Below are 20,573 nucleotides of genomic sequence, written 5' to 3'. Positions count from 1 at the left end.
TTTCTTTACTTGAAAAGTATGGAAGCGGGTATATTTGCCATTTGAAGAAGAAAAGGGAGGCGAAGAACCCTCATTGATGGAGTGCATTGCTGTTCTGGAATAGGGGGCCACTGCCCCTTTTGTTAAATTGAAGGCGTTGGAGGAATCCCTTGAGGTAACGAAAATGACAAAATATCCACACCCCCACCATATGCCACCCTTTCGGTTAACTTGCTTCAAATTGCTCTTCTAGAACCCTTCTCCTGATAAGGATGGAGATTGGGGTCAGTCTTTGCTGAAAACCCTCTCCAACAAATCCTTATTGCTTTCAATTTCAGCTGACCACACACCCATTGTCGATTATACGTTTACTATTATAAAATTCTGTAAATTATAAATGATTTTTCTTCTACATTCTTCGCGGATTTCAAGTTTATGTTTGAAAATTCTTCCTTCATTTTATATAGGATTTGTATGTAAATTATATAAATTGCTATACCAATGAAGAGCCTAGCTCAATATAATTACTGGGTTAAAGGATTTAAATTCCACAAACACATAGATAGCACAAGAAACGAGATATCTAGATAATATGTAATTGTCAAAATTTAATAACAGCGCTTAATGATAATAAGATGATAAATCAAATAAACGATTAAGAGGCACAATTCTATTAGATAAGGACATTTGCACTAACCAATTATGAGTTAGTCTTCACATAGAGATACAATTCTATCGGAGATGATATTAACTAATTATGAGTTAATCTTCCCAAACCTTCGAAAACAAGCTTGAAGCTCAAAAGATAAAAATAAAACAATGTTGATATACATATTTTAGTGCCCATAATTCTTCTTTTATTTTGGAAGCTTAACATATAATTCATTGCTTATTATTATTTATAATGATTATTATAACGACTTTAGTTTAAAAGAGTTTTGATGGATGACCTTAAAAATAATCATAATAAAAAAATTAAGTCATATATGGGTTATTTTTTGGAGCATACTAAACCCAATCAATTATGTCCAAAAAGGAAAGCCGAATGCTAATAATGAGAAGTGATTTCATTTTGGTACAGAGCTTTAAATTATTGAGCCATATGTTATGGTTGTAAGGTATTCTCAATGTTTGGTCAGATGTCAAGGTTTAAGCTTTAAACATCGGGCTTTTCTTTTTGCTTTTCATGGAAACATTTGTTTACGAAAACAGCTTCAATTTTTACCATTGGGTATTCCATTTTAGGGTTAATTTGGATGGAATTTTACAAATTCTATAGCTACGAAATTTTGGAGAAAAAACATACTCTTGTTAACCATATAAATGTGAATTTATATTTAAGGGTAAACTATAAAAATAGTTACTTTTGTTTGTCTCATATTACATTTTAGTTATTTATGCTTGAAATATTATGTTTTATTATTTACGTTATCGTTTTGTTACGAAGTGGTCACTCTGTCGTTAAGCTCTGTTATCTCTTTAATGGCAGTCTAAATAAATTTTTAATGTCAACTTAGATGTTTAGATGAGATGAGAATAAGTTTTTTTTTTAAAAAAAATAGAATATAAAATTTTGCCCTAAAACTTAATTTTCTCCTAATTATAAAGAAGCAATAGCTGGATTTTGGGAAATTTTCTCCAATTGTCTACTTTGAAAATGAATTCCTCACCCCAACTTGGGTTCAACATCTTTTTCACCACTTTGGTCTTATTTTACCTCTTACGGTAATTTTCCAAAAACCAACTATTACTTTTTTTTTAAACAGGATAAAATTAGGTTTTAGGGTAAAATTTTGTATTCTATTTTCATAAAAAAAAATAAAAACATATTCTCATCCCAATTGAACATCCAATTTGACATTTAAAACTCATTTGAATTGCCACATAGGACAACCGTTAGAAAAGTAACAGAGCTTAACGGCAGAGGAACCACTTCGTAACAAAACGATAATGTAAGTGACTAAAACGTAACATTTCAAATATAAGTGACTAAAATATAAACTGAGACAAACGAGAATGACTATTTTTTTAGTTTACCCTATATTTAATGCATTGTCATATAAAAGATAATAAATTAAGTTGATGAGATGGGGGATGTCATTTATAAATAAATTTGATAAATGAGAAGTTTAGTTTTTAGAGTTTTTATATATTTTTCAATTTAATTTTTATTTTTTACCTTCAAACTTTTAAATATTACATTTTTAAACATCAGAATTCATGTGTATTCGATGAATCACAAGACCACTACAAATGCAAACCAGGCCATTATGCACCCTAGTGCATAACACGAAAAGAAAGAAATGCTAATCCTACTTGAAACAAATATAATATTTTTATCTTTTCTACATTTATTTAAATGTGTGATGAATAAGAATATTTAAAAAGAAAGATAGAAGGGGAGGGAAATTTTAAATTGATTGAATCAGTGGTCATTGTCTTTAAGGTCTGGCAAATTTCGTCATCCGTGTTTGCCGTTCTTGGCTGTTCTCTAGAAGATTTTACTTATGGTCGACATCTAATCCTTTCATTGTCCATTATCATTTTTTGTCACTACGGATATTAAAGGAAAAGATAAAAGTAGATTTTCAGCCAAAATGCAATGTTTCCTGGAAAAAACACTAAGATTTTGAGGAACTATGATTTCTTCTCTTATATTTTGTCTTTTCCTTCTAATATTTATATTCAATATGTAAGTTTACGTACATCTATTACTAATAATTATACGTCAAAACAAGATACATATAGATCTAGATACATGAGAAGTAATGTAGATGTGATTATGTCTTGTCTTTCTATTTTTCAGTTATGAGAAAGAAGACGGGAGAAATATAGAAGAAAACTTGAAAATAAATATCTTTGTATATTTTTTGTGTTGAAAATATTTTTTTAATATGTTATAATTATAATTAGCGGATATTGTTATTAATATAGAAAGACTTAAGTTTGAGTGTGCTGAAATTTATTGTTCTCTTATTTATGAGTTAGAGAGAGTTAAAAAGAAAAATTAGAGTAAATTATAGGTAATTAGAAAAAAAAAAAAAAAGGTATGGATACCGGAAGTTGAACTGGAGTTGTTATACAACTAAGACAGATGGTAAGAAGTTTAAAATTCAAATGGAAATACAGCCACGTGCGATCCCTTAGTTTGCACTTATCCGCTCTGCCACTGCCATACCAAATAAGTCAAAATATCTCTCTACAGTTGCATTAAGTCCACTGAAACGTACACGTGTCACTTATCAAACAGCTGTAGGTTTTCCGTTATCGACCTAACTGACTGTTATAAAGAAGAGATGGATGATAGCTTTGTTTTCAATGTTTCAATGGCATTTCACAAAAGCTAAACCCTCTTAAAACTTTAAGAAATGAAGACATTTGAGTTTTCAACCGAGTTGCTTCCGGGTTTACCTGAAGAACTTGGTCTTGAGTGCTTATCTCGGCTACCCTACACAGCTCACAGACTCGCCTCCCGAGTTTGTCATCGATGGCGGGAATTGCTCCAAAGCCTAGATTTTTATTACCACCGAAAAAGGTTAGGCTACACCCAGAAACTCGCTTGCTTGCTTCTAGTCTTTAATAGTGCAATCCAGAATGGACCTAAAAACCCGAGTGTATCTGTATCATCGAGTTATGGAATTGCTGTGTTCGACTCGGTGAGTCAGAGTTGGGATAGACTCGCCCCGATTCCCAAGTACCTAAACGGGTTGCCTTTGTTTTGCCAATTAGCAAGCTGTGAAGGTAAGCTTGTGGTGATGGGCGGGTGGGACCCGGTGATGTACGATCCGGTTACTGATGTGTTCATCTACGATTTCGTGACTCAGCAATGGAGACAAGGGAAGGATATGCCTTCAAAAAGATCCTTCTTTGCAATCGGGGCATGTGGAGGTCGGGTTTTTGTTGCGGGCGGGCATGACGAGAACAAGAACGCGTCAAGAACCGCTTGGGTTTACGATCTGAGAACGGACGAGTGGACTGAGTTGGGGGAGTTGAGTCAAGACCGAGACGAATGTGAAGGTGTAGTGATTGGGGAAGAGGAGTTCTGGGTGGTGAGTGGATACAGAACGGAGAGCCAAGGTCAATTTGATGGAAGCGCTGACGTGTACGGGTTCAAGTCGGAACAATGGAGACGGGTGGAAGGGGTTTGGGAACCGGGTCGATGCCCGAGATCGTGTGTGGGGATAGGGGAAGATGGGAAATTGCTGAATTGGGCAGAGATCGACCCGGGCGTTCGGGTCAGAGCATCTGGGGGGAGGGTTTTGGTTACCGGGTCGGAGTATGGATGTGGTGCGCTTGGGTTTTACACGGTGGAAACGAAGGAAGGGCAAAACAGTAAAATGGAGAATATCAGTATGCCTAATGAGTTCTCTGAGTTTGTTCACGCAGGCTGCTATGCAGAAATCTGATGGGGTTGAGGTAAAATTTTGATATAATTTTGGTTTTGGTCCTCAAAAATATGTAATTCATTCAGCTGGGATTTCTTTTCCCGGATACTGTAAATTTTTGAATTTGATGCGTGGTTATCATGATACATACAAGCAGCTGTTGAGTTGATGTAGTCTGCATAATATTTTAGGCTAAACTATAAAAATAATTATTTTTATTTACTTTAAATTATATTTTAGTTATTTATGTTTAAAATATTACGAAGTGGTGACTCTACCGTTAAAATATGTTACCTTTCTAACGGCAAATTTATGTGACAGTCTAAATTGATTTTAAATCTGTTACCTCCCTAATGGTATTAGAGAAATAGCGGAACTTAGCCATAGAATGATCACTTTGTAATAAAACAGTAACTTAAATAATTAATACGTAACATTTTAAATATGAGTGACTAAAATGTAATCGGAGGAAAGTAAAAATAATTATTTTTATAGTTTATCTAATATTTTATATGGGGTGCGAAAGTCAGTGCTAGTGATATCCAAATGGAGTTTCTTAATCAGTCTTATTGTAAAATTAAAATATTAGTATAAAATAAGTATACGAATTATGAGATGGATTCAATTTTGAGGTCGGCTTTCAATGAACGGATATTCCTTTCTGTGCAGCAGTAAACTTGCAATTCAAAAGGGGAAAATGTGCAGCAGTAAACTTGCAATTCAAAAGGGGAAAATGACTCCGAACTGGGCCAAACTTGTAAAATCAATCGAAAAGAAAAAACGCTAGAAGGAGGGCTTGAACCTCCGACCTTGTGGTTAACAGCCACACGCTCTAACCAACTGAGCTATTCCAGCAACTTGGCAGATAAATCAAATGATAAAGTTTTATTTCATTTTATAAAGTATCCAAAAAGCTGATAAGGTCCTTTGAAACTAGAATGAACTAGATGCTGCATTATCTTTGGTTTTTCTTGATCTGAAACGTAAATTAACATTATATATATTTATGTGTGAAATTCAACATATTGCTTTTGGTTTCGGATTCTCTACCCAAATTTATATCTATTTTGAATCATATAGAATATGTATCTTTACCTTGTATGTTTCCTCGTTGAGTAGCTTTCTATGCCTTGGTGGGGTAGTAGCAATCTTAATGTAGTGAATATGCAGCACCTTGTCCCAATGCTTGCATATGAATTCAATTTTAAAGTTATTGATTCGGTTGTTTTTTATTGTGTTAACTTTATTTTTTCCTTTGTTTTTTAAGTGATTCATTTTATCTATGTTTCCCTCATAACAATATCAAGTTAAATCGATCATAGAAATATATTTCATTTTTTGCCTTTGGTTAAAAAAAAATATTGTCCAAGATTTCATGACACTTTGTCCTCTGTACAACAAAATTAGCTAACGATCCGAATGAAACTTGGAGACTATTTAGTACAATGTGCTCTCCAACCCATCCATCTCTTTTTTTCAAATTCTTCGTAATTAATATTAATGGAGACAAAGTTTGTACTGTACACAAGCATATACTATAATAAATTACACAACAAATAAGTAATACTTTGATTTGTTATTATATTTGATGCGCGGAAATAAACTAAATGTTGCTTGATGTACAAATCTACTTTGTGGGGATGAGGTATGGAGAAAAGAGACTTCACCAAGTTCGTTTCATTTGTAATTCATGGTCTTTTATATTTATGTTAACTTTGTGAAATTTGTTATAAGACAATATTTTCGTCATTATATGAACAATTTAATTGTATCTTGCATTTAATATTCTTTATATAATTACTATTATATTATTAATTAATTTAATTATGAAGAATGTTTTAAAATTAATTAAATACCAATTAAATCTTCTTTGACAAATTTTAAATCTATGCAAATGGTAGATACCGTCAATATAAAAATTGCAAAATTGGCCTTTACTAACGGATTTTTATTATATACTCACAATAGATTACAAAATTAAGAAAACTCAAAATAAGTTTTACCAATGGAAACCGCTCTTAATCAGTAATATATGATATAGTTATGATGGGTAGCTAGCATTGAAAACAGTTTATACTGACGGAATAGTCATCGCTTTGACTAAGGGCATATACGAACGGATTCTTGCTGTCGCTAAAAGCTTTGTCGACATATCCGCAAAGTAACGGTTTACATTTTGTCGAGGTGCCCATTTGACCGTCTGCATAGATCTTTGGGCCTTACACTGACAGAGTTTTATACTTGTAGCAACAGATTAATTCCGTCAGTATATGGCAGTTTTGTTGTAGTGTCAATCTGGTGACAAATTTATTAGGGAGAAAATCTAAAGTAAATGTTTATTTAAACAATGGAGAAATTAATGTGCATTTTAATGGAGTGATGATGCTCCATTTCAAGCACACAAGGAATCCACCCATCGCCTGGGAAACATACATAATAGCCAAGATACTATAAAATGTTTATTTAAAGAGTAGCATAATTGTTATGGAAAGCAAAAAAATTGTTGAAGAAGGGCCGTGGTGTTGGGAAACAGAGATGAAAAAATCAACAGACTCCAGCTCTCTTGCGATCAACAAGGCGTTTCCAGTACCTAAAGACCTCTTCCTGAGTTTCTCTTTCGGTCTTCTTATGTTGAAGGCGACTCGGGAGGCCATCCATTTCCTTGAGGACTTGCTCAATGTGTGCCACCAGTCTTTTCGCCAGCCCATGGCTGAAATCTTCTCGGATCACTGCTCGGAGGACAGCCACGTGCTGTGCATTGGCAGGCATTGTATAAGCCGGAAGGATCCATCCGAACCTTCGCAAGTTCTCGGCTATCTCGAACACTGTATGTTTGCTGCTATCTTTTAGAGAGAAGGCCACTAGCGGTACTCCTATATCCTTTGATAATATGTTAAACTTCCCGGTGTTCTCTATGCCTTGTTTAAGCACTTTCATATTCTCCATGCAGTTCTCAATTATGTTCTTGTACCCCTATCATCATCATCATCGTCATTAGTATTATAATTATATTGCATCAACAAATTTATTCATACTTCAAAAGAAGTTCGAAAGCAATTTACCTCAAAACCGAGGCGTAGAAACTGGTAATACTGAGCAATTATTTGACTAGAGCCTGAGATTATAATTATCATGAGTGTATGAAAAAGAAAATAGTACAAGGAAATGTATGAATGAGTTATATAATTACCTTTGGAGAAGTTGAGGGTGAAAGTGGGTTGATCGGAGCCAAGGTAGTTGATGTGAAAGACAAGATCATCAGGCAAATCCTCTTTGTTCCTCCAAACAACCCAACCAACACCAGCATAGACGAGGCCATATTTGTGGCCACTCACATTGATGCTCTTCACTAAAGGCAGCCGGAAATCCCACTCGAGATCCGGGTAAAGAAAAGGAGCAATAAATCCTCCACTGGCAGCGTCTACATGAATGGGGGTTCCCCAACCGGTCTCCTCATTTTTCTTCATAAGGAGGTCATTCAACGTCTTCACGTCCTCAAACTCTCCTGTCAGCGTTGATCCCAGAATAGCTGCTACACATATGGTGTTCTCATCTACTAGCTCTACCGCTTGTTCTGGATCCATAACGTAATATCCCTCTTTCAGCTTTACTTCCTTCAGCCCTACCTCAAAATACCTTGCAAACTTCTCCCAGCAAACCTGTGCATTATTGCATCCCATTTCATTTATCAACTTTACTATTTTACCACACATATTCATAACCAAATAATAGTTATAATAATCTCACCTGCACGTTAGCTCCCGTGACTATGTTGGGATTATCAGTGGGCTTTCCCTCTGTTTTTCTCTTATGTTGCCACCTCCTTTTAAAAGCTAATCCAGCCAGCATTATAGCCTCAGAGGAACCAACTGTTCCCACACCTACTGCTGTCTCTTCTTCCCCGACCGGAGCATGGAACAGGTTTGCAATCATGTTTACACATCGATTCTGCATTATCAGTTTTCATTTAATGAATGCTAAATTCTGCCATTATTCAGTTTCCTTTTCCTAATAGATGAAATGCACAAGTGAAGAAGGATTGATACCTGGAGTTCAGTGGTGACAGGGTATTCATCCATGTCAACATAGTTCTTATTAATTGCAGCCATCATAAGCTTATCACACTCAGGTTCCATCCATGTTGTAACAAATGAAGCCAAGTTCAACCTCGGATTTCCATCCAGCATAAGCTCATCATGTATTACTTGATACGCCGCGTCCTTTGGAATCGACTTCTCCGGCATCTTGAACCTGAATCCATTAATATATAAAGACCACAGTTTTCTTTGAATTATGACAATCTAATTGTTGCAATAAAAACAACTGTGGATTTACCTTGGAACAGGAGCGCGAACATATCTAGAAGCAAAAGTGGAGTGCACATGCTCCTCTGTTGGGTTTGTAGCTGCCAACATTGTTTCTTTTTTTGCAGTTGAACGTGTAGGAAAATAGGTATATTTGGGAGAGTACATATACAGGGTAAGTGTAAGATATGTAAAGGAAGACACGTTGGAGAGAAGTGGCAAACGGATCCGTCATTCGCTGAAATGACCCTTATTTGTGGGGAGACATTATAGGTATACTGGTAGAGACAGAGCCAGAGTTTTACCTAGTCTTGCTCGCTTGCCTCCTCCTAAAATATGCTTACTAGGCATGCCATTGTCACATATCATCATACACCTCCTGCCTAATTATCAAAGTTAGGATCCCCCATCGATAAAAAAGTTAATGACACTACAAATATAAAAAGTTTAAAACGATTTTCTTAAATTCCACATTTTGAAATTAAAAATTATCTCAAAAAATAATAGGTCTAAATTTAATGGAAGAATTTTAATAATTAAATTTATATTTTAAAACTGAAAAGAAAAAGATAAATTAAATTCTTGAAAATAAAGTAGATGGATTAAATTCTAAATATACAAAAAATATAGAGACTTGAAGCATATTATAACCTAAAATAAATTTTATATCTATAATATATTTACAAGTTATAATTTATATATTATATTTAATATCATATATATATATATATATATATATAACTACGTACTCTAAAAGTGTAAATATTGAAAGATGTATACAATCAACTCTCTATAACAATCTCATTTGTCTACTCAGATTTTTATCATTACATAGAGGTGACAGTTATACACCTATAAGGCTATAACATCATGTTGTTATAGAGATAGTTATTGTAAACTTACCATATCATTTATATCATGAATTTCCATCAAATACAAAAAATGAAAATTATGTTTAAAAAAAAGAAAGAGAAAGTGATAATCAAATCAACAAAATTAAAAGGCGTATAACAAGCACATTTATTATTGCTTTTATACATTTTTTTATTCTACATTCTTTCACATGATTAATTATAAAGTTCATAAATTTAACAAGTTCAATTAATTAATATAAGTTATCAAATTAAATTAATTAATTAATTAATTAATCATAAGTTACTAAATTCAAGTAATCAATTCATAAGTTTTTGATATTCCAAATTCATAGTAAAATATTTAATTAGGGAACTTAATAAGTTTCTTGAATTGATATCTTTAATTCCACCATTGAATATTATTTTCATTTAGTAAAATATGATTAATAGACTTATTCATGTGAAATTTAATCATTTTATTAAAATAATATTCTAATTAAGGTCATTTTCATTTAATAAATGATAATTAATAGGCTTGCTTATATGAAACAATTATGATTTTACTTTAAAATTTAGATCATATGTTGTTATAAAAACTAATTTAATAAAGAACGTAATTTATGATTATAGATGTTGTTATAAGTGAATAATTATTATAGAGTGTTAAAATAAAACATAAAATTGATTTTCTATAAACTTAGATATTATAGCAAAATATTGTTATAGCGAGTGACTGTTATAAAGAGGGTCGATTGTACTTTCGTAATTCTTAAATTAACTATTCAATCTTTAATTAGTGATTTTTATTAAATTAAAAGGAAAATCATTTGACTCCACGAGCAAGTTTAAAGGTTTATAAATTTAATTTGACAAAAAAAAAAAGTTGATAAAAAAGATAGAAATTATACAATTGTCAATATAATAATATAATAAGAGTAATTATTTGATATATCAGAAGTTTTTTAAACTCCACCAGAACTCCCCGAATTGAAAGCGTAATAAGTGTCACACTTATTTGTATGATTACTTTTTTTACTACACCCTACAACACTTGCACTGAAAACAATGAAACGTATCAGAAGATATTGTATGAGATTAACTAAATTTAAACATACAAAAGGTGGCGTCCGAAACATAAAAGAGGAAATGAAAAGGGGGAAAAGGTATGCATTTTGACATATACTGTAAAATGCAATCTCCAGCACTGACAACATAAGCCGTGGCTCCAGCAGGTATCAATAGATGTTAACTCAGTCATGAAGGTTTTGCGGGAAATAAATCTTTACCATTACATAATTTCATAATCAACTTCTTCTGTGATGTGTTTGTTCCTTAACTGAACTCGAAAAAGATAAAAGGTAAAATTGATCAAGTACAGAACATAGCTGCATGCAGCAGATCCAACTCACCGCAAAAATTCATGGGGGCACTACCACTAGTATAACTAATGACAACTAGTATTTATGGATTATATAGATCTGCCAGAGATTATGAGAACAAGTATGTGCATCACACTGGTCCAACCTCCCACTATATTGTTCTATGCAATCCTTACTGTTTCTTGTTCAAAACTTACAAAGGAGTTAACGAGTGAGCAACTACCAATCCCACATACCACTTCTGTATGATGAAAGTTAAAACTTCCAAAAGTATTTTGTATGTTCTTACTTCCCTCTCAAACTCACACTCTTCCTCTTCTGATTCAAGGCAAAACGTCTTGCCATAGCAGGATTGTAAAACTTCCTCATATGTTCAGAAAGCTTGTGGATGGCTTGGAGGTTACCAATAGCTGAAAGCTGCATCAAAAACGAGTCAAACTTTGGGTACGGTAATTTCAATCCCTTATTTATGACATCTTCCAAAACAAAACAAGCATCTTCCACTTTATTGCAGCTGAAGAGCCCATCAATCATAATGCAATAAGTGTCAATGTCTTGTGCACATCCCCTCCTATCCATCTCTTGCCAAGTCTCAAACACCCCATCAAGATCACCTATCTGAAAGAACATTGAAATCAACATATTATAAGTTTGCACACTCGGCATACAACCCACATCAATCATTCTTTGATATAGCCTCAAAGCTTCATCGCACTTTTTATTGTCGCAAAGGACCTTGAGGAAACAATTGTAAGTAACTATATCAGGTGGGTAACCTTTATTTCCCATCTCCTCCAAGAACTTGTAAGCTTCCTCAATCTTCCCTGCTGAGGACATCCCTTCGATCAATTCCTTGAAAGTGGACACGTCAGGTAGGCAACCACTATTCATCATATGACCTATAAGCTCAAAGCATTCTTCCATTCTGTTGTTATGCATTAAAGCCACAATCATGATTGAATAAGTTTTTGCAGTGGGAGAAGACATGGTTGACCCTTTTGTTCGCATAAACTCGAAAAGTTCAGCTGCCTCAGTCACCATTCCTGCTTTGCAGAAGGCATCAATAGCAGTATTGTATGTAAAATTATCAGGAGTATGGCCCAACTGGATCATTTCTTCCAGAACGCTCATGCCTCGTTTCGGATTCCTAACCCTACACCAACCGAAAAACAATATATTGTACGAATTAGCATCTGGTTTAACTCTCCCTTTCATTCTCCTAAACAGAACCTCAGCATCCTCAACCAAACTACATTTACACAAAGCATCCAACAGCAAGTTAAAAGCGTTGATCTCTGGCTGCGTTTTCACTCTTATCTTCTTCTTCTTAGCAAATTTCTGAAGATGGGTCAAATGCTTTTCAGTATATTGTCTCAAAATGTGAAGCAAAACTTCAACGGGGACAGCATTTCTGTTGGACCTCTTCATATAATCAAGCATATCGCAGACAATCCGAAATTGTTTAACCTTATACTTTGTACTGGACAAAATGTCAATCATTTGATTATAAGCTTGAGGCTGATGGGCATAATCTTGTTGACTCGCAGCCCATGTAAAGAACCTGAAAGCTAGTTTCTCCTCAAGAGAAAGCCTTTGCAAAAGCTCAAGAACCAAAGGGGTAGTTAATGGGACATCGAGTTGGTCAAGCGATTTCTCCATATTATCATATGCATTAGAGTTATCCATTACAGTCGCATACACCTTAGCCACATCAGTAAGACTGGAATCAAAGGCAGTTGCATTGGAGCAAAATGAGGGGACTGTAAAGGGTGGGTGAATGGGCATTCGTGCAACGGTTAACAAATTCCCATAAATTGATGGATTATATTTGCAATTGCAGAGGAACGAATTAGGGGTTTTGAGAGCGGAAAAGAGATATGCGAAACGAATTCTTCTCATTTGCTGGGTAGAATACGGCAAAATCAGAACCGAGGGAAATGGTTCGAGAAATTAATTAATATAAATAAATTAAAAGAATATAAAAGGGTTTAGAGTTACCAGATGGAATAGCGATGAAGGAGCAACGGAGATACACCTTAGTCCAGCACAAGCCCCCGCGAACCAATTGCAGAGTACGGTGGTAAACACCACATAGGCTGCTAGTGAGATAGTTAAAGAAGGGTTTAATTCTGAATATAATCCTCTACTTTACAAAAATTTAGAAATTAGTCCTTTTTAATTCATCAAAATTTTGATACTCGTACTTTATGAGAAACAAAAGCTCTTACAACTGATTTTTGCTAATTCCTTTTTATAAATTACTGAATTATTGATTTTTAAGTCTTTAATTTAACAATAAAATTAAACAATATTATACACTAGATTATTAACGTTCATATCCTACTTTAAATTTTTTTTCCTACAATTTCTCCTCTCTTTTTTTTTTCACTTTCTTTTAATTTTTTGAAAAATCTTTAATATTTTTTTTTATTTTGTACATGTGTCTACACCCCAAGTTAAGAGAAGATCGCTCTCACTTATAAATACCTATATGGGACTAAGCAAAAAAAAAATAAAAAGAAAAAAAAGACCAAATCGACAATCAATATGAATCGAATTATTTGGACGATTTATGAAATAAAAGTTCAAAATCACAATTACTCAAAATCGATTTGAATTCTAATTTTATTTAATATATAATTAATTTTAATACTTTATGATATAAAATAAATATTCATATTTAAAATAATGAAATAATTTAAAAGTTCTAGAAAGATTTTTTAAAATATTTATGAAAAAGATTTTAAAATTTTGTTAAATAATATTCAAAAGTTATAAAATAAAATTTATTTTATCAAAATAAATCTAAAAATCAAAACTAAAATTTAATATGGAAAAACCATTAATTAATGTACGGGTCAAAAAATCTAAAAAAGTTGACCAAACCAAGCGGATACCATCCTTATCTTCTTTTTCTCAATCTCCTCTCACCTTTCTAAATTTACCACAAACATTTTGACCTTTGCCTAACAACTTTCTACGCGCCTTTCATGTGAACCATCATCCAAACTTTTACCTTTTCTACCCTCAACAAGTTTCAAGTTACCTTGAAATTTCATAATTAGAAAAATCTCAAATTTTATATTTTTAAATATTTATTGATAAAAATATTATAGAAGGAAACATTTATTTTCTACTATTTTTATCTTGTTGAAATTTTATAATAATATATATTTTTAAAAACCCTTCGTATTGAAATTAAATAATTTATCATATCAACAACCTCTAAATCATCCAACTCAAAAACAGTCTTCCTTAAAATTTGATCTAAATTTACCAATATTTTATATAACTTAAACTAAATTCATTTAAATACCTTCTTGTCATCTTTTAGTAAATATTTAATAATTTTATATTTTTTCCTTATAAATAACATATGTATTAAAATTTATAATGTAATATTATATATTTCACTTTTCATATATAACATAAGTTACGTAATACTTAAAAACAAAAAGTAAAGTAACATATAATAAAATTAAAACAACTTGAATATTTGAGATGAAACCGAGATTATTTTATAATATTACTTATATTAGATTATAATATACTCATTATATGTGTGAAAAAGATTATGTAAAATAATTATTCATTTAAAATTTTAAAGAATCATCACACTTTAATTGAAATGGTAAAATTAAAATACAAAAAATCCTCATATTAATATTCTAACTTTATAAAAAAAGTTATTGCTTTTAATCATTTCTCAATTTAATTAATGTGTGATACTAACTAAGTATTTAAAAATAGTATAAATAAATATTTATCATGCACATTAAAAAAATCTATCTTACAAATTGTTTGACTTACTCTTACAGGCCTTTTTAGCTTCTTGTGAAAATTTCTCCTTGAGATAGGATTAAGTTAGGTTTGGTCGAATTTTTGTGTGCCTCTTCTAATGAAATTTTCTCCTCCATCTAGGATTGAGTTCAGTATGACCGAATCATTCCAAACTTCCATAATAATTCCATTCAGCTCCATTTTTTTTTTTACTAATTTTAATTTGAATTTTTAGATTCTATTTTGACAAAATAAGCTTTACTTTATAATTTTTGGATATTATTTTGTAAATTTTTAACACCTTTCATAAATATTTCTAAAAGTAACATTTTCACAAAAGAAATAATTCTTTATAATTAAAAAAAACAAATCCTATATAATTTTTTTCAAAATAACTTTATGTAGTATTTTAAATATAAAGCATATATTTTACATCATATAAAATTAAAATTATATATATATATATATATATATTTAAAAGTCAAGATTTGATTTGGATAACAATAATTTTTCAAATTGTGAACTAAAAATAGTCCAAACATCATGATTAAGATAGTTCTGGGTCTTGGTTTTATTTTCGCTCAGCCCTACATTGAGGGATGCCTGCTTTGGAAGGAAAATGGAAAATAGAGCAGCTATCTAATTACGTGGTTAAATTTAAAACCTATTGTTGTATGTAATGTAATCTACTCAATTTTTAATATTGGTCCTCACAAGACTTTGATAGCTACAACCTAACATCAGCTATTTTCTAATGTGCCAATAATGGCTACCTAAACCAACTAACAAGACCCACAACGACAAGCTCAGACACGAATGCCTAAAACTGCACAAAATGAATAAACTTCCACAATTCAATGAACACAACATCAGACAGATTCTACAGATCAACTTTCATAGATGTGTTACCGTTACTTGAAAATTCAATCACTGGTACCGGTTTTGATAAACTTCAAGGTTAACTTGCCATATCTCGACAATGCATAAGGGGAAAATATCAATATACAAAGTTGGGATTTCATGCTCATAAATAAATAAATAAAAATTCTAATGTTGCTTACTGCTTTGATTGTCAGATTAGGTCCTGGCATAGAAATCTTAACTGCTTTGGCTCTCTTCAGCATGGAAAACCATTGTTCCAAGATGCTTAAGGAAGCTTTTTGATATGCTTGAAAAATTCACAGCAGAGCGTAACCAAACAGCATATGCCAGGTCCAATATATTTTTAATTACATTTAGTAAGATCAAATGCAGTCGTCTCGAAAAATAACATGTACTGACAGTTTCACCAACCTTCTGAACATAAAATGCATTCCCGCTATGTAATCCTGGTGGTGGAAGGGTAGAACCTCATGAGGAAACTTGAGAGTGACCAAATGCAGATAACCCCAAGGCACTGGAGTACATTCAAAAGTGTTCCCAAAGAGCTGTTTATTGCCATGTTGTATGTAGTCATTTCAGCACCTTTCACTGTGAATGACAGGGCTGTCACTAGTTGAGCAGCTCTATTCAGCTGATGCAATCTGTAAACCTGTTAATGTGTACAGAATATATTTCAATTTGTAAGAAAAGTCAGTCACAATGAACAAAATCGACAAACAAGCTGAGACTTGAGATGAACTATCAGTCAAATACAATGCCAACTATAAATCAAGGCAGAACCGCCCTTACTTGGAAAATTATCGGGATGACAGGCCATGAAGGTGACTTCTGATATCTTGCATACTGCTCAAAGGCAAACTGGACAACAATACCAACCAGGTAAGGGGCGAGAGTAGCAGATGCTGCGGGACCAGTCCAGGGCCAGACTAGACCCATTGTCACCATGGGAATTATGAGACTAAGCACAAGAATAGCAACAGAAGAGATGCGTTGACCTAAGTGAGAGGCCAAGGTTTCTGCTGTAGAATCTAGTCCAGTAGGCCTCCTTAGACGATCAATTAACAGAAGAAAAATGGCAACACCACAATAGAAAAGTGCTTCTGTGAAGAACAATATGAGAAAATCTGGAGAAGAGAAGACCAGGGCTATTAGAGAAGGATCAAATATATCTCTGTACAACAGCAAAACAGGGAGAACAAGTATGTGTTCAAAGTATCATACACATTTACATCTAGAAACTACCACAGCATTAAGTTTAACAATTGAGAGCACTCTCTTATAAATACACAATATTCTATTTCCTTAAAACTTTGTTTATTTTTCAATTCTTTTGCCTCATCCATGATTTTCTGATGCCTGCTTAATATATCACATGTGCTACAATTAACAGACTAATTAACATTGGTCAGCAAGAGATCACTTTAGCCACCAAGTGTCAAATAACTCCTTTGATCTCAAAAAACTATCAGTGTTTTTAAAAGGTTACAATGTCTTAACCATTTAAAATTTTCCTTATTTTCTCAGGTTATAGCTACCTTTAACAAACACAAAGATACACATAAAACAAGACAGAAAGATGAGAGAGGTGGGAAAGGAATCAAAATAACAAGAAACTCAGCCCTCTATCCCCTGAATAACCTTGCATAAAATTGAATGTGTCAATTTTGTTCATTCAGTTGCTTAAGTGGCTCCGTATCAAATGTAAGTACAGAGCGAGGGGGGGGGGGGACAAAAGAGTAAGTTTCAATACATGACAAGGCACCAACCTGTTAATAAGGAGTCCTCAAATATCATTGAAAGTATCCTACGTAAATAAAGTGAGGGCAAAATGAAAGATGCCACAAGAACAGCAGGACCAATAAACCATAGCAAGCTGTTCTGATTCCTCTGCACATTAGAAATGACTTCATCGTCTCTTTTGTATTGGCGATTGTAAAATGAAATAAAACCAGGTCTTCCATCACTTCCCTCAAAATAAACAGATGATAAGCCAACCGGAATTATATCTTCAGGATCAGGATTGTCACTTAACAGTTCTGAATCAACAGGTTTGATCTCAGTGTACTGAGATTGGTCTTTCAAAGTAGCACAAAGTACATTTTGTCTCCTTAGAAACCCCTTCAACTTCAGCACTACACGTAAGAAGTGGCATAAAGTAAGAACTAAATACACTAGTCAAATTTCAAATCATTGCTAATATGTCCTGATCACATTGCCATTTTAAAATTTATAATGGAGGACAATATGAACCAATAGCTACAGTCAACTAAAATATAGGGGCTGAATATGTTTGGATTTAGGGCATTTACATGGTAAAAGAATGCTCTTCAAGGGCATCAAAAATGGTTTCATTCCACGCCTTGAGACAAAACTTCAGACTAATTTATCATGCAACAAGTTACAGAACTACCTTTAGCATTTCTGGGCTGTTCTGTCCTCTCTCGTTGGTCATTATATGGTCTTCTAAACAAGCTTACCTGGATAGCAAAACACGAGATATTAAATGATGAAAACTACAACGGATCTCTTTCACCAAGGTCCAAGAGATATCTTTGAACAATTTTAGATAACCCTAAAATGGAATTGCAGAATGTCAAATGTAATAACTTACTTAAGGAAAAAAATCATGTATTAATTACTTTCAATAGAAGTCTCAGTCAGATAATGCAAGCAGACATTCAGCAAATTGTATTAAACAGCTAGTATTTACAGAGATTTTATCTCAGAAATTAAAAAGTTTCCATTTTTAAGGAAAAAATAAATTCAAGAGTTTCTGGGTCAGAATATCGACTAAAATGGAGCACAAACACTCAATCACACATATTATTCTTTTTTATCATTTCTAACCCGCTAAATACCTGGCTATATTCGCATTGTTATACATAAAAAATGAAATAAAGAATTAACAATCGGTTGAAAGGGTATATAAAGGAATTGAAAAAAAGAAGAAGATAAAATCAAAGGATTGTTTTGAATTTAATTTATTTTTTGATGGGTAACCAAATAGAAGAAAGAACATACCCGGAAATGAAAAGAAGAAGAAAGGGAAGAAGCGACGTGAGAAAATGGAGCAGAAGCTGAAGCACACCTAAAAGCCATAAACAAATACGTATTATGCTTGTATATTTATAGAGGAAGAGCAGAGCAAAGAAGGTAAGGTTATGGGTACGAGTGAGTCAAGCACAAGCAGCGCATGCTGGTAGTATCTGACGAATCCCCAATTGAATTTAAGGGAATTTAAAAAGGCTCTTGGCCATACCACATATAGAGGAATTTGGAGAACTTTAAGTAATGCAAATATTGGGATTTTTCTTTTCGGAAGTAGAAGGCAACTGAAGAAAAATATCTTGCTTGCCAATTACCCCCTCGGCTTTTTTTTTTCAAAAATGTCCAGGAACTTGAAGACAGAGTTCGAATTTCATCATTTGCATTAATGATGTGTAGGTCTCTCTTTCACTAGCTGCATATAATTTGTATGGGTTTTATAATGTTACATTTTGAATTTTGTTTGATTCTATATTTTTTTTTTATATTGTCTTGATTGATTCTAAGTGTCATTATATTTAAGATTAAGTGATTTTTAATTTTAATTGAAAAACTAATCTTTTCAGTTTCAATTTAGTAAAGTAGGGTAAGTTGGTCAGTTTTGATATTGGTTTAATAAGTTAGTTCAATCGGTTAACGATTTTTTAATTTCGAAATTGAATCAAACAAAAAATTAACGTATTTTATATTAATTTTAAATTATTTATAATATGTAATAAATATATAACTAGATAAACTCAGCCCAATAACATAAGTTTGGTTAACATAAGTTAAATTGAAAAAAATTGATCGATTAAATCAATTGTTCTCTACTAATTGTAGTTTGATCAAACATGTATTTTTACTTGTACTTACAAAGTGTACTCTATCTTGTAATTGTAGTGCCTTAAATAAGTGAAAATTTCAAAAATATCTTTCTATACAAATAGTCATCCAAGTTTTAACATAATGTTTCGGTTACCCAATTTTTTTTTGTTGGTAATTTAGTCACTTCCATTAGCTCAAATTCATTTTGTAATCATTCCACGTCTAAAATGCTTTGGCCACTGTACAAAAATACTAACCTAATATTCTTTTGATTGATAAAATTAACAATTGTAGCTTAATATCTTATACTATCAATTTAGTCCTAATTCTAAAATGATTGACAATTTATCCCTTGATGCTTATTTTTAAAAAAAATTACTTGTAATTATAAAAATAATTCAAAATAAAATCAAAATAAAAATACATAAAATTTTAAAATATATAAATATTCAAAAATAATATATAAACAAAAATATATTTAAAATATAAAATTTACAAAAGGAAGATTTATAATTATTTGTAATATGTTTGTTTTTATATAAGAAATTACAAAAATAAAAATAAAAAAATCACCACCAGACGGTGTAGAGAGCTCGAGAGACCAACTTCTTAGTTTCCGAATCCCTCAACCTCACACAGCTCCACTCATCACCACCATCTTAAACCCTCCCACCTTCACCATCATCAACCGCCAATGCCCACACTCTCCCATCTTCACCATTTTCAACTCTCACTAGCCACCTATCAATCCAAAGCCCATACCCGAAACTTCAACACCATTACATTGCTCCCATTCAACCACTATCATCATTAACCAACACACACCAAGCAGCATTTGACCATTCTCCGTTAACCAATCACCAGGCCTCAAGCTTTCGACCTCTTTCAAACTTACACTCCCTTTGGGCTCTTGGTTCTTCAGGGGCCACCATCTTATCCCAACACTATTAGCACATAGCCTCACCCTTCTCTATCAACCATTACACCACAATTGGCAAACTCTCTATCAACAACCATAACCGTCATCAATCCCACACCATTGAAACCAATCAAAAGCTAAAAAAAAAACCATTACAATGCACAAACTAAAAAAATCATCAAACCTTTATTTCAGGATATTTAGTCTCAAGCGTATTAAATATTATAATTATCCGCACA

The 20,573-nt window shown here is 32.7% G+C and overlaps 4 protein-coding genes and 1 non-coding gene across 6 annotated transcripts; 1 reads left to right on the top strand and 4 right to left on the bottom strand.

The window, feature by feature from the left end:
- Nucleotides 1–3,262: 3,262 nt before the first annotated feature.
- Nucleotides 3,263–4,593, top strand: LOC108454779 (F-box/kelch-repeat protein At2g44130-like). Its single transcript, XM_017753351.2, has one exon. The coding sequence runs from the start codon at nt 3,348–3,350 to the stop codon at nt 4,383–4,385; it is 1,038 nt and encodes a 345-aa protein (XP_017608840.1). The 5' UTR covers nt 3,263–3,347; the 3' UTR covers nt 4,386–4,593.
- Nucleotides 4,594–5,145: 552 nt separating this feature from the next.
- On the bottom strand, nt 5,146–5,219 carry TRNAN-GUU (transfer RNA asparagine (anticodon GUU)). The gene has a single exon. It is a non-coding gene; the product is annotated as a tRNA-Asn (tRNA).
- Nucleotides 5,220–6,670: 1,451 nt separating this feature from the next.
- Nucleotides 6,671–9,063, bottom strand: LOC108456251 (glutamate decarboxylase 5-like). The gene is made up of 6 exons (XM_017754850.2): nt 8,700–9,063; nt 8,411–8,615; nt 8,112–8,312; nt 7,555–8,023; nt 7,427–7,479; nt 6,671–7,337 (listed from the first exon to the last, which is right to left on the bottom strand). Exons 1-6 carry the CDS (start codon nt 8,834–8,836, stop codon nt 6,909–6,911), a joined length of 1,494 nt encoding a protein of 497 aa, XP_017610339.2. The 5' UTR covers nt 8,837–9,063; the 3' UTR covers nt 6,671–6,908.
- Nucleotides 9,064–10,409: 1,346 nt separating this feature from the next.
- On the bottom strand, nt 10,410–13,045 carry LOC108454735 (pentatricopeptide repeat-containing protein At1g73400, mitochondrial). The gene is made up of 2 exons (XM_017753285.2): nt 12,900–13,045; nt 10,410–12,803 (listed from the first exon to the last, which is right to left on the bottom strand). The coding sequence occupies exon 2, from the start codon at nt 12,798–12,800 to the stop codon at nt 11,187–11,189; it is 1,614 nt and encodes a 537-aa protein (XP_017608774.1). The 5' UTR covers nt 12,801–12,803; nt 12,900–13,045; the 3' UTR covers nt 10,410–11,186.
- Nucleotides 13,046–15,559: 2,514 nt separating this feature from the next.
- On the bottom strand, nt 15,560–19,058 carry LOC108454512 (uncharacterized). Of its 2 annotated transcripts, none has more exons than XM_017752999.2 (6): nt 18,733–19,058; nt 18,585–18,651; nt 17,974–18,040; nt 17,330–17,695; nt 16,353–16,687; nt 15,560–16,212 (listed from the first exon to the last, which is right to left on the bottom strand). In XM_017752999.2, the coding sequence occupies exons 1-6, from the start codon at nt 18,756–18,758 to the stop codon at nt 16,000–16,002; spliced, it is 1,074 nt and encodes a 357-aa protein (XP_017608488.1). In that variant the 5' UTR covers nt 18,759–19,058; the 3' UTR covers nt 15,560–15,999. The 2 variants fall into 2 exon arrangements, with proteins under 2 accessions (XP_017608488.1, XP_017608490.1); XM_017753001.2 differs by having other exon boundaries at nt 18,823–19,057.
- Between the last annotated feature and the right edge of the window lie 1,515 nt (nt 19,059–20,573).

Source organism: Gossypium arboreum, chromosome 9 (genome assembly GCF_025698485.1).
Source record: "Gossypium arboreum isolate Shixiya-1 chromosome 9, ASM2569848v2, whole genome shotgun sequence".
In the NCBI taxonomy this organism is placed as follows: domain Eukaryota; kingdom Viridiplantae; phylum Streptophyta; class Magnoliopsida; order Malvales; family Malvaceae; genus Gossypium; species Gossypium arboreum.
The sequence above is the reverse complement of the archived record's forward strand: the minus strand, read 5'-3'. Positions and strand labels throughout refer to the sequence as shown.

Excerpts from the sequence above, each read along its gene's own strand:
- LOC108454735 (XM_017753285.2), bottom strand. The coding sequence starts at position 12,800 with ATGAGAAGAATTCGTTTCGCATATCTCTTTTCCGCTCTCAAAACCCCT.
- LOC108456251 (XM_017754850.2), bottom strand. The coding sequence starts at position 8,836 with ATGTACTCTCCCAAATATACCTATTTTCCTACACGTTCAACTGCAAAA. Across the intron at positions 8,616-8,699 it reads GTTCGCGCTCCTGTTCCAAG|GTTCAAGATGCCGGAGAAGT; the intron begins GTAAATCCACAG and ends TAATGGATTCAG. Across the intron at positions 7,338-7,426 it reads TTCTACGCCTCGGTTTTGAG|GGGTACAAGAACATAATTGA; the intron begins GTAAATTGCTTT and ends TGATGATGATAG.
- LOC108454779 (XM_017753351.2), top strand. The coding sequence starts at position 3,348 with ATGAAGACATTTGAGTTTTCAACCGAGTTGCTTCCGGGTTTACCTGAA.
- LOC108454512 (XM_017752999.2), bottom strand. The coding sequence starts at position 18,758 with ATGCGCTGCTTGTGCTTGACTCACTC. Across the intron at positions 16,688-17,329 it reads TGAGGACTCCTTATTAACAG|ATTTTCTCATATTGTTCTTC; the intron begins GTTGGTGCCTTG and ends TCTCTTCTCCAG. Across the intron at positions 16,213-16,352 it reads TCATCCCGATAATTTTCCAA|GTTTACAGATTGCATCAGCT; the intron begins GTAAGGGCGGTT and ends ACACATTAACAG.